General features: G+C 37.7%; 1 protein-coding gene across 1 annotated transcript in view; it reads right to left on the bottom strand.

Moving 5' to 3' along the window:
- Positions 1-18,000, bottom strand: part of BTBD9 (BTB domain containing 9) — a 495,371-nt gene that overhangs the window by 67,519 nt on the left and 409,852 nt on the right. Inside the window, exon 9 of the mRNA XM_037843174.1 lies at positions 12,887-12,994. Coding sequence (XP_037699102.1) covers positions 12,887-12,994 — 108 coding nt within the window. The remainder of the gene's footprint in view (positions 1-12,886; positions 12,995-18,000) is intronic.

Below are 18,000 nucleotides of genomic sequence, written 5' to 3'. Positions count from 1 at the left end.
AAACTGAGGCAGGTCACTTTAGGAAGACATGATCTAAACCACAATGTCTCTCCTTCCTGCTGCCTCTGTTCACTGATCAACAAGTAAGTTTTGCCTTCATTTTTTGCAGATGCTCATGCTGACTATTCGTTTTTAAAAATGGATTGCTATGACAATCATCATTCTGGCTCTAAGTCTTCTGTTTACTTACCTACCTTCAGGTTATGTGACACCCTCTAGAGGCTGCCTGAGGGGCAGGTCCCATGTCTGCAATGCTTGATCAGCCATGCCCATTTCAGACAAGTCAGTCAAGGCTTGGTCGTGGTTAAGAGATGCCCACTGAGTACCTCTCGGGACAGTGCTGGAGCCAGACTCCTGCAGCCAGCCTGAGACTGAGGGAGGAATTCAGAGTACCAGAAATCCACAGTGAGAGCTGTTCTGCTGGACAGACTCTGCCCTACTAGGAGAGGCACAGGGAATGCCTTGGCAAGTGGTTTAGAGTTCCCCACCAAAGATTAAGGCCAGATTTTTTTTTTTAATCTTCTACTTTGAAAATTCAGAGAAGCAATGGAAACATATTAACCTGACAAACTTGGGATTTTAAATCAAATCAGTTTCCGAAGTGAAAGGGGCACAGCTGGCAAACAGTTTTTATAGCACTTGGCCCCTCCATAAAGGAAACTTTACTCTCAAAGAGTGTTAAAAATAAAGGTAATGGACTTCCAGCCAGAAACCAGCCTTAAATGATAAACTGCTACTGGGGAATCAAAGTCATTACACCTTGAGGGGCAAGGACAGATACAAAGACCAGGAAAGACAGAACCTCTGGCAATGAATAAATCCAAAACTATGGACTAAAGCTTCAAATGAATCAAGGATGACAAATCTATAATGGATGAATAAAGGGAACTTGGGAAGATATATTCCTAGTGCACAAGGATTGGGTCATCCAGGTCACCTCTTTTTCTCTCTCTCACAAACTCTTCCTTGCTCCATGTGACAAAATCTGAGCTAGGATGAACAGACTTCCTGATTGACTCCAGTGATGATGAAAGCTCTAGAACAAACAGAAGCATAACAAATGAAGCCAATATGTATGCATGACTGGAGACAGTGATTGCACCTATCCATCCATTCATTCAGACAACAAGTAGATCCTGAGCACCTGTTAAAGTTCTAGGTACTTGCTAGGCTACTACAGACAACAGACTGAATCCCTGCTCTCATGGGACTTCAGTCTAGTAGAGGAGGAATGACAGTAATTTAATAACCACACTAAGGATGAGGCATTACAAACTGCAATATGGGCTGTGAAGATGAGAAGTTTGGTTCTATGAGAGGAAATAATAAAGGGATCTGATTGAGAAGGGAGTCAGGCCAGACTTTCCTAAGAAAGTGGCCCTTGAGCTGAGAACTCAAGGACCATAGGGTTAACCAGACAGAGGCCAAAGCATGGACAAAGGCTCTTTGAGGGAACGGAGCATAATGCATGGTGGCAAATGAGAGAAAGACAGGGTGATGTGAAAATGGAGAGCACGGGGAGAGAGATACAAGATAAGTCTGCAGAGGCAGGAGGGGCCCAAATTGTATAGGACACTCTAGGTCATATTAAGAATTCTGGTCTTTATCCAGAGAGCAAAGAGAAGCCAGTGAAGGACTCTAAGCAGGGAAAATACCAGGGCTGTGCCTGAAAAATGGCACTCTGGCTATAGCAGGGAAAGTAAACTTTTGAGGGAGAGTACAGAGAGAATATGGAGAGGCCAGTTAGAGTTGGGTAGAGAGGGAGAGAGATGACTGTAGTTAGACTAGTGTGATCTTCACAGATTTATGTCATTGGAATATGACATTAATATGAAAGTTGTTTCCATAAAAGAAAAATCTTTCTGACCATGTGCAGTTTAAGTGTGCTCACATACTTCACTGAGAAAGTTTTATTGAGGTATGCCGCTGCTTCTTTTTTTTTTTTTTTTTTCAATAATAGCCGTAGAAAAAGTTGTTATGCTCACAGAGTAACTTGGTGCCTGGGTTAAGCAAGGAAGAGGGAAATGGGAGCTGCTCTCTCCTGATCATTTACTACTCACAGGGACTTCATTTTCTTCCAGCTTCTGCATCTGTCAAATGTTCTGGGTAGAGAGGAGCCATTTCCACTGGTGGTCTACAGAACCTGCTGATACTTGATAAATTTAGAACTCAGTTCACATTCTTAGTATCAAAATCTACTTTACACATGGCTTCCACCATAGGGGCACATTTTTGCATTAAAAACTTTCTTCAATACAAAAGATACAACTGATTCCCAATTGAAGTTTTCTACTCCAGAATATTCATTTACTCATGGTACTTCACAGCCCCATAAAGAGCAGTTTGAGTTAATAGTTGTCTCCAAGTCTGGCCCAACATATAGAAGCCTTCTACTGGGAAAACTCTGATATCTCATCATTAACACAGGGATCTGCCTTTATCAGACTTGACCCCTTTGTGTGTGTGCATGTGTGTGTGTGTTATTTGAATTCTGTTACTTTTTTCTGTTTCTTTTTTGCCATTCCTCTTACAGGTACATGTTTCTTTATCATTCAAATTCTAAAACTCTTGACAAACTTAACACCAACGTTTGCCCTTAAAAAAATAAAACAGGAAAGAACACGGCTGGTTTTTCCATTACTGTCAAATGCCATGTAGAAAAATGGAATTAAATATGAAAAGAGAAAAATAAAATCATTGGGCATTTAAAAAGTGACAATTACACAACCAGAGCCTACTAATTGGCTCACACTTTGAGACGGAACAAGCAAGCATGTTCCTCCAACCTCACAGGAAAGGGAAGTCTGAGGACAGCAGCATGGTATGTTACCTAAGCAGAACTGCAAGAAATAGTAAGTTTTTTTTGATACAGGATCTATGGGACATTCAAGAGCTACAATCCTTCCCTGGAAACTAAAACTTGACACTACATATGAACTTCACCTTCAATAGTATTAATGGTGAATAAATTTCCTCCTTTGAACCCCACTTTATTTCTGGTACATCACATTAGTGATCTCAAGCCCTGTGACTGACCCAAGGTTTTAGTTTTGTTAAGTGTCAGGTTAAGAAACAATGCCAGCAGAAAGAAAGCTTTCTCAACCTTATCACTTAACAATGGCAAAGAAGATGCACAGAATCAGAGGCAAAGTAAATTGTCTAGGTTTAAATGTCCCATTTTTCAATCTTGCTATACTTTGGAAGAGTTTACTGAGGCTGTAACTCTCCACCTTTAATTTATCCTGTTGTCCTCAGCCACTGCAGCACTTAGAAATAAGATACATGTCCTCATTCTAAGACTCCTGGTGAAAAAATAGCACCAATTACAGAAACAGACCTCAGAGTAGAACACTGTCCTTATCCAGGATTAAATGACACTATATTCAGCAAGGGGGCACACAGCGCTTCTCAGGTATGAATACAGCCAGGCTGAAGACCAGGGAGCAGACAGGTGACCCCACAGAGGCCTCTTCAGGAGACATGGAGATTGTCAAAGTGCTTCTCAGGGAAGGCATGGAGAGAACCTTTTTAAAGTTGGAATGCTTTAGAAATTCCCTGCTCCAAGGTGGTGATCCAAGCTCTCAAGTAGGCCAGGATGCTCTGAGATAGGAAATCCAGATGGAAAAGGACTTTTGAGGTCCTGGGGGAAGGCAAAATGAATAAGTGCTATAGAGCTTTAAGGGGCCCTGGGGGAGAAGGTACAAGGAAAATGTAGCTCAGGTGTCCTTTTCAAGGAAATGCAATTTGTGTTTGGGGTAAGTGGCATCAAGGTTTTGAAAAGCTACTGGGATATTGCTATGTACAGCACTTATTTAATTTCTTTGATTTATTGTTGGCAGTGAGTAAACCATGCCATTCTGCCAGCAAATAATGGCAAGGACAAACATCCACAAGATATTTATGGCTGCAGCAAGAAAGAAAACTTTTCAAATAGTTTTCTTTCCTATTTTAAAAGGAATGCAAGTAAATTGGTGAAAAATGTAGAAAATGAGAAAATATTTCCATAACTCTACAACACAAAAGCAACTAGTATTAACATTTTGGCATATTTCCTTCTTCCTTAACATTTTTCGTACTTGTGATAATACTTCTAAAATTTTGTATCCTGCTTTTAAAAATTGTATTATATAAGCATTTTCTTAAGTTATTAAAAATACTTTGCAATGTCTTTTTTTTTTTTTTTTCCCAATGCCTTTTGAAACAAATACTTAGGTTGGAGAAAAAACTTATTCAGAAGGGAATCTGGATGATATATCTGGCTGGCACATAGAAAGTTGTGAGAAAATCAGAAGCTAAAAGCCAAAAATACTAGGTTCTAGATTATGACCAAAGAGTTCTCAAGTGGAAAAATAAAATTTGCAGTATCATCCAATTTTTTATATCTTATCATTTGCATTTGTCAAAATGTTTGCCAAGGGCACAATCTTGGACAGATGATGGTCAAGTTCACTAACATCATTATTCAATGAGACCCTGCAAAATGAAGAAATGGTTCAAAAAATGAATAGGAAGAGATCAATACACTAGGAAGTATAGTCTGGAAGGAAATAAGATAGCTATATAACATAGAAGAAGCACAGGAAGGCTCAAGGAAGGAATGGAAAATGACTTGAGGGTCAGTGAAGATTATCAATAGCTGACTACCAGTCAGCCCATACAGTAGTGTTTTCGGGAATTCAAGTTCAAGATGGCAGATGCTGTAAGCATATTTACCTCTCTCCTTTCCTGGTAACTACTGATGTGACATCAAACATGTACAAAGGGGAATCCATTTATTAAGTCTTGCAAACTGGAGGGAAGGACATTAACAAATCACAGATTTTGGTGAATTTCTAGAAAGTGGGAGGCAGATGAAATATTACTCATTCACAAATATGAGGGGAACTGGGCAGATTTTCATAGTGAAACAAATCGAGCAGGACAAAAAAAAAAAAAAAAAAAATCCACTCCTCCTAGCTATACCTTTGGGAAAGTTTAGACCACCAAAGATGAAGAGAAGATCCTAAAGGCTTCTATAGAGAAAAATAAATGATTACAAAGAATAAGAAACAGATCAATATTAGACTTCTCATCAGAGACACTAGATCTAGATCCAACCTTAAAAAATTCTGAAGTAACTGAATTCTACAGCCAAACTATGACTCAGACATGTAAGAATTCTGTAAAATTGCATTCTACAAACCTTTTCTGAAAAAAAAAAATCCCTTAGAGATTTACTCTGTGCAATGCCCACCAGGGATCTTTTTAACTAAGTGTTCAAACTCAAAAGACCCAACTAAGCCATACTTTGTTTCAGATTCACCCATCAGGCATTTCTCCTCAGTGGGAGTTCTTACAGCAGTCTATATAACCATTCAGAAGCTACTCTTTTTGCTCCCTAGGTGACAGCTATTATGTGAGCATACAAGACTCACACACTGGCAGGTGTGAAGTCATTCTGGCTTAGAAGCCAGACATCCCAAAAAGAAACTAATATTTCTTGTAACAGCTCCATAAGCATAGCTTTTAGAGTCTTCACAAGGAACATGACCAGTTACAGAAGTCATTGTACTTAGGGAAGTCCAAAGCTATGGTGTCCCACCAGGCATTTACAGTTTATTAATAATCCGTCCAGGCCATATGCAATTTACCAAATTTTACCATAAGCCATGTTGCCTAAAGCACAGCTGAGAAGAGAACAGGTCTATAAAGGTAACAGCCTGAAATCAATTTCTCACACAAAGAGAAAGGATTTTGTTAACTTTTTAGCTATATCCCATAAAAAAGAAAAAGAAATCCAAGAAATAATGGAACCAACCTAGACAGGAAAGAAAAACAAATTTTAGGAACCCAGCTATAGAGTAGACCTTGGGAGCAGTCTGTTCCATATTAATCAATGAACCAACAGGATTCTTTAGACACTTCTCTAACGGGAATAAGAGGCAACTAATAATTCTGGGAAACCCCAAAAGCTGGCTAATACAAAGCTATTTAATGTGTGGAATGATTTTGAGTACTGATGAGAAAATCTAATGTATTTGGATCTGACACTGCACAATTCTTTGAAGTGGGGTACAAGTTTAGTGACATGGAATAACATTTCCTTCACTTCAGAGCCAACAAATTATTGAATCTGGAGTAAACAATGTTTATATAACCATAATATTATAATAAGTTCTAAGTGGTTTCCCTTTTCAAGATCGATTTATAATTAACGCATGAAAAAAGCAATTATAAGTCACAGAACTGAACAGAAGTATCATAAATCTTAACAATGGCAATGTAGTGGGACAGCTAACAGAAGATGGGAAGAAGAAAGGACAAAGATAGAGGAGAAGGTAAGGAGTGGTAATTTCTTCACTAACATAGTAGAAATCAAGAAATACTGACCACAACAACTCAACGACAATAATACAGACAGCCAAATTATAAAATGGGCAAAAGATATGAAAAGACAGTTCTCTGAAGAGGAAATACAAATGGCCAAAAAATACATGAAAAAATGTTCAGCTTCACTAGCTATTAGGGAGATGCAAATTAAAACCACAATGAGATCTCTCACACCAATTAGAATGTCTGCCATTAAACAAACAGGAAACTACAAATGCTGGAGAGGATGTGGAGAAATTGGAACTCTTATTCATTGTTGGTGGGGCTGTATAATAGTACAGTCACTCTGGAAGACAGTCTGGTGGTTCCTTAGGAAACTAGATATCGAGTTACCCTTCAATCCAGCAATTTCACTTCTCGGTATATACCCAGAAGATCTGAAAGCAGTGACTCAAACAGGTGTTTGCACACCAATGTTCATAGCGGCATTATTCACAATTGCCAAAAGATGGAAACAACCCAAATGTCCTTCAACAAACGAGTGGATAAACAAAATGTGGCATATACACACGATGGAATACTATGCAGCAGTAAAAAAAGAACGAGGTCATGAAACATATGACAACATGGATTAACCTTGAAGACATAATGCTGAGTGAAGAAAGCCAGACACAAAAAGAGAGATATTGTATGTTACCACTAAATGTAAACTCTGTGGAAAATGTAAAATAAATATTTTACATTGTAGAATGTAGGGGACATAGAGATAGACATCAACTAGTGAAGGAGTAATGATAATCCAATAAGAACAGATAAGCCACTAAGGGTAATAATGTTATGGGAATGCTCAGGAATGATTATGGTCTGCAAACTTTCTTGGGTATGGTAGGACCATGTTGGAAGCAATGTGGTTGTTTTAGGTTATTTGTTTTTCTTATTTCTTTGTTTTGTTAAGGTCTGTTAATTTTCTTGGGGTATGGTAGGGACATGTTGGAAGCAATGCAGTTATTTTAGGTTATCTGTTTTTCTTAATCCTTTGTTTTGTTTGAATTTTTTTTTTAGTTTTTGATGAAGTAAAAAAAAAGCTATTGCTTTAAAAAAAAAATAATAATAATAAATAAATAAATACTGGCCACAAAAGAAGTATCAAAAATTAAATGAAAAATTGTTCATTTGTAAAGGTAAATAAAAGAACCAAAAGAAAAAAAAAAGCAAACAATGGGAATGATTAAGTGAGCTAAATTCCTTATGCAAAGAGTTAGTAAAGTTGATAAATTAATAAAGGCATAAAATATTATTTATAGTTGAGAAGTTTAGGAAAACTAAAACAAAAAGTCAAAAGTAGTAATCTCAAAGGAGTGGAACAAAGATAGGAAGGTAATATTTTACTTTGAATTACATGTCTTCCTGTATTGCCTAAATTAATTTTCCATTTGCATGTTTTACTTTCATATTAAAAAAGCATGATTGTAAAGTGAGGTCTTTTTTTTTTTAATATAAAAACAGTATCCACATAGTTTATTTCAAGTGACATCTTTTTAACTATGGGTAAAGGATACAGGATTACTTTATGTGCATAAAGAGAGGCAAAAAGATTTTTTTAAATGAATAAATAAAACAACAGGGTTATCTACAATAGAAAATTACCCTTTTCTCTGAAGGTAAAACAAAAGACGCTCCAACAATAGCTCAGGACTCAGGATAGATATAAAGGAAAACATCCCTCCGCTGGAGCAGATTTACAGGGAGACACCAGAAAATCTCATTCCCTAGAGCTTTTTCAGAGGACAGCAAGAATCTGTCCTCTGATGTCTTGGTTAGGTAGAATGCTGTCAAGAGGCAGAGCTGTGCTCTTTAAAGAGCCTACATAATTTCATTTATAATATGACTCACATACTTTATTTCAATAAAGAACAGGCAACAATTCTCAAAGTTAATAGAATTCTCTCTTGTGGTCTGCTCTGCAGTATATTAGTTAAAAAAGAAAAGTGTTCTTCTTTTATCATCTGCATATCTTCTATTATATTTCTCAAGACCTATCTAGAAAATGGGGGGCATGACATATTCAGGTTATTCCTGTAAACACGAAATCATAACATTTTGTTCCATTGATTCTTAGAGATTAACAGGCACTTACTTGCCTTCTTGTACTTCTAATGTGTTATATTTATTAATTTGTAAAACACTGCTACAACATCTAAGTGCTAAAATACAAAGTTAAAAACACACAAATTATTTAAATCTACCAGTTAAAAGAAACAAAAATTAAAAAGAGGGGAAAAAAGGTATTGATGACTTAATCACCTGGAAGAGGATCCATGACTGAATGGGTTTTTTAATAGAGAAAAAAAACTCATTTAACTAAATGCAAAGTCATTATTATATGTCAATAGTTAGTCAACCAGCTCTTGTTAAAAACCCACACTGTACAGCACCTTCAACAGAGGGAAAATAAAAGAGACAAGGAGGATCCAGTCTTTTCTTGAAGGAGTTTACAATCCAGTTCATACATATGAAATGACAGAAAAGATGGGTGGTGGGGAACAGTAATATGTGTAAGAGATAATGAACTCTGAGGAAGCAGAGGGTGTGTGAGATGTATACCCAAGAAAAGACTCTGGAAAGACAAATGGGTGGCTGTTTATGGGCTGTGAAGGCCTTCCTATTGTATAAAAAGTATCCCAGGAACTTGGAAATAAGTTAGCCCTTCATTTTCCCCTCTTCATCCTCTAGCGTGGTTTAGCCTTCTTTAGCAATGCATTGGATGCTAGGAGGTAATGTGGTACAGACACACCATGGAGATACTGCAGGATCAGTTCCAGACCACCAAAATAAAGTGAACATCATAAAAAAGCAAGTTGCACAAAATTTTTGGTTTCCCAGTGCATATAAAAGTTATGTTTACACTATACTGTAGTCTATTAAGTGTGCAATAGCATTATGTCTAAGCAAACTATGTACATACCTTTATTTAAAAAAATACTAACAATCACCTGAGCCTTCAGCAAGTCGTAATCTTTTTGCCCTTGGAGGGTCTTGCCTCGATGCTGATGGCTGCTGATTGATCAGGGTGGTGGTAGCTGAAGTTGGGGTGGCTGTGGCAATTTCTTAAACAAAGACAACAATGAAGTTTGTAGCATCAATGGACTCTTCCTTTCACAAAAGATTTCTCTGTAGCATGTGAAGTTGTTTGACAGCATTTTACCCACAGCAGAATGTCTTTCAAAATTGGAGTCAATCTTCTCAAACCCTGCCACTGCTTTATCAACTATATTTATGTAATATTCCAAATCCTTTGTTGTCATTTCAACAATGTTCACAGCATCTTCACTAGGAGTAGATTTCATCTCAAGAAAATACTTTCTTTGCTTATCTATAAGAAGCAACTCATCTGTTCAAGTTTTATCATGAAGTTGCAGCAATTCAGTCACATCTTCAAGCTCCACTTTTAATTCTAGTTCTCTTGCTATTTCTACCACATCTGCAGTTACTTCCTTCTCTGAAGTCTTAAACCCTTCAAAGTCATCCATGAGGGTTGGAATCAATCTCTTCCAAACTCGTTAAAAATCTTGATATTCTGATTTCCTCCCATGAATCACAAATATTCTTAATGGCATCTAGAATGGTGAATCTTTTCAAAAAAGGATTTTCCAGTTGACTTTGCCCAGATCTATCAGAATCTATCAGAGGAATCACTATGGCAGCTATAGCCTTATGAAATATCTTTCTTAAATAATAAGACTTGAAAGTTGAAATTACTCCTTGATTCATGGGCTGTAGAATGGATGTTGAGTTAGCAGGCATGAAAACAACATTAATCTTGTACATCTCCATCAGAGCTCTTGAGTGCATTGTCAGTTAGCAGTAATATTTTTTAAAGAAATCTTTTTCTCTGAGCAGTAGGTGTTAACAGTAGGCTTAAAATATTCAGTAAACCATGTTATAAACAGATGTGCTGTCATCTAGGCTTTGTTGTTCCATTTAGAGAGCACAGGCAGAGCAGATTTAACAAAATTCTTAAGGCCCTCGGATTTTTGGAATGGCAAATGAGCAAATGGCTTCAACTTAAAGTCACCAGCTGCATTAGCCCTGAACAAGAGAATCAGTCTGTTCTTTGAGGCTTGGAAGCCAGGCATTGACTTCCCCTTTCTGCTATGAAAGACCTAGATGGCATCTTCTTCCAACATAAGGCTATTGTGTCTACCTCGAGAATCTGGTTTAGTGTAGCTACCTTCATCGGTTATCTCAGTTAGATATTCTGGAGAACTAGCTGCAATTTCTACATCAGCCCTTGCCACTTCACTTTTATTCTGTGGAGACAGCTTCTTTCCTTAAACCTCATGAACCAACCATTGCTAGCTTCAAAATTTTCTTCTGTAGCTTCCTCACCTCTCTCAGCCTTCATAGAATTGAAGAGTTAGGGCCTTGTTCTGGATTAGGCTTTGGCTTAATGGAATGTTGTGGCTGGTTTGATCTTCTATCCAGACCACTCAAATTTACTCCATATCGGCAATAAGGCTGTTTCACATTCTTATCATCCATGTGTTCTCTGGAGTAGCACTTTTAATTTCCTTCAAGAACTCCTCCTTTGCATTCACAACTTGGCTCACTGTTTGGCGTAAGAGGCCCAGCCCAGCCTATCTCAGCTTTTGACATGCCTTCCTCAGTAGGCTGAATCATTTCTAGCTTTGGAGTTAAAGTGAGAGACATGCGACTCTTCCTTTTACTTGAACACTTAGAGGCCATTGTAAGGTTATTAATTGGCTCAATTTCAATATTGTTGCCTCTCAGGGAATAGGGAGGCCTGAGGAGCAGGAGAGAGATGGGGGAATGACTAGTTGGCAGAGCGGTCAGAACACATACATGTATCGATTAAGTTTGCTGTCTTATATGGGTGTAGTTCGTAGTGCCCCAACACAATTACAATAGTAACATAAAAGATCACTGATCACAGATAACCATAACAGATATAATAATAATTAAAGAGTATGAAGTATTGAGAGAATTATCAAAATGTGACAGAGAAACACAAAGCGACAAGAAACACAAAGCGAGCACATGCTGTCGAAAAAAATGGCACTGAAAAAAAAAAAAGGAAAGCAGTATCTGCGAAGCACAATAAAGTGCAGCACAATAAAATGAGGCATGCCTATACAGGGGAAAGAGCCCTTGGTTTAAATCTTACTCTGCTCCTTAAAAAAGATACTTAACCTGAGTATCATTTTCTGTTTTATATAACGAGTATAATATCCCACAAGGTGTTTTATATTCAAGACAAAATGAGATAAAATATGTAAAACTACTAAAATACTAGTTACTGAATAATTGTTAGTTTTCTTACATGCTAAGGCAGAAATGGCCATAAGATTTGTGCTCCACTGGGAAGCAGCTTCCCAGCCAGGGAGTATCCATTTTCCAGCCCTGCTAGCATCTACGTGTGACAACATAACTAGTTATTTCCAGTGGAATGTGAGTGGAAGGGATGTGCACCAAACCCAGGCTGAGGCTTTTCAGAAGCAGGTACACTTTCACCATGTTCTTTCCCATCTGCCAGCTGGTTGCAGATGATGAGAAGGAGAGGTCCCAGGCAATGGCAGAATCACAGAAAAGAAGATGCCCGGGTTCCGGTTCCTATCTACCTGTAGATAAGAGCCTCCTAATAACCAGGAATACCCATGCTAGACTGTTACATGACTGAGAGATAAGCTATTATGTTAAGCCACTGAAATGTTGGGGCTTATTTGTTCCAGCAGCTAATTTTATCTTAACCAATATAAATATGCCAAATGATAATTACTATACTAATAGTAGGTGGCTCCTTCTGTTGATGGTGCCAGACATTGCATTAAACAAGCCACCATCAACGCTATTAAGAAATCTTGGCTATTTGCTATAATCTTGCCCACCAGAGAATCTAGCTCTACACAAAAGACACAGAGCTCTTTTCATATATCATCATCCTAAGCCGGTCAGAACCCACAGAATCTTCCTCCTAGCTTCCCCTGTAACAAGGTGAGCTCAACCAGAGGCCCAATGCCATATGCATTAACTGTCTCTGCTTGCTTGTAGAGAATCTAAGGCACAAAGCATTTCCTTAATTTAGGTAACAGATTGGCTAACCACTGAGATGAGATAAATATTTAAAGCTAATTCTGAGAATTACCTGAGAGTGGGAAGTAGGATAGAGTCCTAGAATAACTACTACAGTATGTATCACTTAAGCAGATTTCTCTAAGGAAGAGAAAAGTCGTAAAGGGTAGTGTGGGATTCAGGGGAGGTTGCCCAAGAGAGGACCATATAAGGAAAGCATCTTTTTCCCATGCTTAGGTACAGAGGTCATTTTCAAAAGTTCAAGTTCAAGTTCAAACCACGAGATAGGGAAAGCTTGTTTGGTCACATGAAGTACATTCTCAACTAAATAATAGTCAAAACTGAAAGGAAAAGATCATAAGACTGTATTTTCAACCTCCAAATATATAATTTGGTGATTGCATGAATATTTACTGGAATCTTCTGAAGCCATAGGAAAGACTTTGTCTTTTCAACTGGGATAAGTTCCTGAAAGGAAGTAACTTACTTGCAGGAGACTTTAGTTCTGTCAGCCACCATGGTCCACTGCTGCTGGTTGGTAGAAACCTCAATGTAGTAGCTATAGCTTCGATCATCACAGTCCCAAAGTAATAACCTGACCAAAGAGAAAAACATAAGAATGCTGTAAAATGTTCCAACTGGCTGTTTCATGAGGCTGTAGATTTGAGTGACTCTTACCTACTCTACTTCTCCCACTTGCCTTCTTTGTCCCACAACACTTCTAGTACCAGACAACGAAAGTGAATCCCCAAGAAGGGTACAAAGGACAGGTGGTGTTAGGCTGCAGTGGGAGGCTTGTTTCTTTAGGTGCTTATTTCACAAGTCACCCAATCCCAGGCACCCTCTGTCTCCAAATCCTTATACCTGATTCTTCTGGCTCTCATCTCCAGTTGGCTGGGCTCACCAAAGGTACCATCCTTGGGCCCACTGTTCATAGGGGAATCTGTGCTTTCTACTGGTGATAACTACATGTCCCACGACCTTTATCATCATGTTTTTGGCTCCTTTTCATTTTCACCAGAATTTTTACGTAACTTTGGTAAGATGATTTGATTTGGATATACAGGTAAACATATATTCATTACTCAAACTTTCTTATTCATTATTAGGGATTTATTACCTTGATCCTTTTCTTTGATGCTGTTCTTCTCCCCTTTTGCTGCCCAGATAAGAACCTAAGCATTGACTGTATGATTCCATCATGAAGTTAAAAACAGACAAATTTATCTATGGTGAAGGAATACGAATAGCGGTTACTGCTGAGGGAGGTATTGATTGGGAAGTGGTATGAGGATGCTGAAAATGTTCTAATTTTGGTCTGTGTAGCAATTACATGGGTATAAACACATGTAAATATTCATTGAGCTATACATTTAAGATTTGTGCACTATAGGTATATTATCCTTCAATTTTAATAATAATAATAAATCTAAGCACTGTAATACAGGATCAGACTTGTGATTTAAATACGCCAGTGCTTTACTTCTGACAAGGCCACAGGGAAGACAAGTCACTGTATACTATGATTTCAGCCTCTGAAGTCCTTCCCATACCAGATAACTATGTTATTGTTTTATAGTTGGCTGTGAGCACTTGCTTCCTACATCTGCTAGAATAGATAGTGAACTCTGTGAAGGCAGTGCCTATGTGTTTCTTGATCTTAATACAGCCAGTACTTGGCATTGTGTCTCACACAGATCCGACATTCAAATGAATGTTTGCTGAGCAGATACAATGATGATGGTGGTCCACATTTTTTTTTAATGCTCACTGTGTACCAGGCCCTGTGTTAAGTACTCTATATAATTTATCTTATTAAGTCCAAGTCTCCTCTTAGGGAGCACTATAATTCCCAGAAAATTACAGATGAGAAGGTTAAACTTAAAGCTATTAAGTAACTTGCTTAAACTCATTCAACTAATGAGTGGCAGACATAAGATTCCAACTCTGGTATCCTGACCCAGAGCCCATTCATGTACTTGCTCTGCCAAATGTTTCCTTTACTCCCAGTTCATGACCTTGGCCATAATTTACAGCCTGTAACCTATTGCTCCATAAAAGTAGTTTGTATTATTTTCTCTTAATCTTGCAATTGTTATCAATGAAAATCCTTTGCACAAGTTCAAGTTAGTATCACCTATACACCTATGCCACCCTGTGTTCCCCTATCCTCTTACCCTTTGTTCCTTTGTTTTCAACTGTAATCTTGTTTGCTTTCAGTGACTAAACCCACAATACCTAATATTTTGAAGATTCATCATTTAAGTAGAGCAGAATAGAGAGAATTGCTAAAAGTTTTTGGAAAGCATAAGTAGAGTACACCTGTCCTTTTATTCACTGAGTATTTAATCTCTCAAACTGCTCTGAATGAACAGACAGGATTCTGCCCTATTGTTTTTTAGTGTTCAATAATAATATTCTTAGATTATACCAGCTTGCTTGACAAGAAAGTGAATCACTTCCCTCATTAGTCATTTCTTTATTATTCTAGAGCCTTTCAGCATTATTATGCAGTTATCCTATGCTAATTTATACTTATTATGAGTGACTTTCAAAAATGTATTTTTTGCTTGTGCTATGGGCTTGCTGTCAGTTTGATTATAAGCCTTCTGAGAAAGACCTTTGCTCTTTATCTTTTTCAAAATTCTACTTCAAACATGTGGGCTTTGTTCATGGTATATGTTCTGTATATGTTCTGGGCTGAAATTATTCATAACTCTCCCAGAATAGATTAAAACCAGGAAAAACTTAACTATTCTCTTCGTTTAACAGGTCTGGTAGCAGGTGTGTTGTGAAACAATGTTGAGGCTCTTCCCCCAACAGGATTTTGGATTATTTGTAGAGAGCCAGGTTTCTCAGACCCCTTTTTCCTTCTGGATAATCATGAATTATTGTTTCTACCAGCGTATCCAAATGAAAATAAACAATCCCTTTTGGGATAGAACTCTACTATATCTCAAAATATTTCATGGAAAAATAATTCCCTGAAGATCTGTGATAAGGAGAAGATGAAAGAGGAAGACCAATAATGAGTATCATAAACACTCTAGTAGAGATTCTTGGAGTGATAAGATACTAAAAGAATTTGTAAAGTTGTGCACATCATACTTTATAGTAGTTAATTCTATATAGTCAACCAATTTGTTTTAACACAAATTATTATTTTAAAATGAAAATCACCTATACTAGTAATTTTGTAAACACATATATAGGTGCATGGTTTGTAACTTGCTTCTTTTGATTAGTATCTATTATGAATGTCTTTTTGTATCATCAAATGTTTTTCACAGTATTTCACTGTATGAATGTCCCTTAATTTATTTAATCAATCTCTTATTATTGGAAATGTAGGTAGTTAATAATCTTTCATTATTACGAACTCTGCGATGAACATTCTTAAGCTAACTCTATGACTACTGCTTTATAAAGTTTCTAAAGTTTAGAAAGTTTACATGTCCTTCTGGAGCAGAACATATAAACATTGTTTGGCTTTGATATGCATTGCCAAATAGTTGTACACCATTGCCTCCACAAAAGTCTGTACCATTTTATACTCAGACCACCATCAGTATAAGAATGCCTGTTTCTGTGCATCACCAATACTGTGTACCATCTTTAAAAATAATACCAATTTGACAGATGAAATAAATCTCATTGCTGTAATTTGAAGTCTTTTATTCATCATTGAATGTGAACATTTCATTTATTTTCTCCTAGTATATTTATTCTTTTGTTAATGACTTACAAAATGCCCTCTATGTTAAAGGATATTAATCCACTGTCTATCATAGTTTGCATGCTGAAGATATTAATTTTTATTAGCTTAGTCTATTGATCTTTACCTCAATAATTTCTCCTGGCCTGAATTTATTTCTGACTAGCAGCCAAGTATGCATACTGGTTGAGACATTTCCTCTTTATTTTTCTTCTTAAGGGCCCCCAGGGCATTGAAATGTGGGATCGTGGTGACTCCTGAGTGGAAAAGGGACACTGATAGATCTCAAGTTATCAAGCCTAGGGCTCAGACTCACCAACACTTCAGTGTTTTTAAGAGGGATTCTAATTTATGTGCCAGGATGCATATTTGCTTGGAATTTAGATAGGCTGGAATGAAAATCCCTTTGTTGGTGCAACTAGGAAAAGCAAGTGCCACTGAAGGAAACTAAAGAAAAAACTGGTTCAATCTTCTCCCCACCTCCCTTGCCCCCAGAGAAGAATTTTGTTCTAATCAGGTGCAACCAAAAAACCCACCAATTCCTTCACTTCTTTCTGTGTCAGCAAAGCATGTTCCTATGTCTTTGCACCTGCAACAGCACAGGGATATTTATGATTTTCAGCCTGGCTGGGAATGTTTGCCCAGTGAGCTTGCCCAGGACAGATGCACTCCCTCTGACTTCCACACCTCCACACCTCCATCAGTACATCAGAAGCCATTCTCAAAAGGGGCTGAATAAAGGAAGCTGCTGGCCAAGATCTAGTGATGCAGAGCCAGTCTGTGTTTGGTTGTTGCCACAAACCCCTCTACCTAATGAACCCTGCACGAAATGCCTGGTGATGTTGTCTCCTCCATCTTCCCTTACCCTCATTGTGGAGTTTCCCTTAGAAGCAGTGAAGTGTTGATATTTTAAAATTGATTAGCAGATGTGATTTTGCTTACATCTTCCATAAATGCTCTGGCTGGCTGCATACCATTGATTACCAGGGGTTCGGTTTACAGCAACTAATTGCTCTCCTTGCTGGTGTTTTGATACAAAATTCAATAGCAAATATGTTTTCAAAACTCTCATCTATGTGGCTTGAGTCAGAAGTGACTTGAGGCAAACCCTGTGGACTGTTTTCCCTTCTCTAAAATAATTGCTCTCTCATCAGTCTGTGAAGAAAGTTTCCAAATTGTAGCATTCTAATTGGAAAGTCTGCATTATGCATGCGATGACAAACTATGTTGTGCTGAATGGCATTTTTCTCATCCCTTTCTTAAGGGATTAATTCTGTGCTGGATTGTGAACAATGGCCGAGGCTTAACAGTTGAGATCAACAGCTTCTCCACTGAACGGTGCCTTTTAGACCAGGAGTAAGTGTCTGTTTTGCTGGTTTCTAACTGTCCATGGTTTGTGGGAGACTCCACTGGAAGGCCTGGGGCCACAACTGCTGCTGTGACTAACTGCTTTCTCATTTGGGTGAAAACAGACAACTAAAGGAAGACCAACTGCCAGGATATTAGTAATATAGTAATAATTTATTATCAAATCCATTTCTAATATCTCAGTCAAATCAAAGATACTGTTGACCTCAAAAATTTGTATAGACTGTTCGGTGTTAAAAATCTTTCAGCTCTTCAGAAATAATTGTTCTTCCATTCAACAGTTCACAAATATTTACTGAGACCCTACTGAGTGACATTAGGCAAGTCACTTAATTTACTTGTACCTGTTACATCCCTCGTGAAATTAAAGGTCTCGATTTGATGATTTCTAAGGGCTCTTCCAGTTCTAACATCTTATAATTCTCTGCGACAACATATGCAGTAGAGGTTTTCTTGGAGTCTCTGTCCATTACACAGTAACACCATTTGAGAACTGTTTCTTGGCCTATTCTCAAAGT

The sequence above is a fragment of the Choloepus didactylus genome, chromosome 7 (assembly GCF_015220235.1).
Source record: "Choloepus didactylus isolate mChoDid1 chromosome 7, mChoDid1.pri, whole genome shotgun sequence".
Taxonomy (NCBI): Eukaryota; Metazoa; Chordata; class Mammalia; order Pilosa; family Megalonychidae; genus Choloepus; species Choloepus didactylus.
The sequence above is the reverse complement of the archived record's forward strand: the minus strand, read 5'-3'. Positions and strand labels throughout refer to the sequence as shown.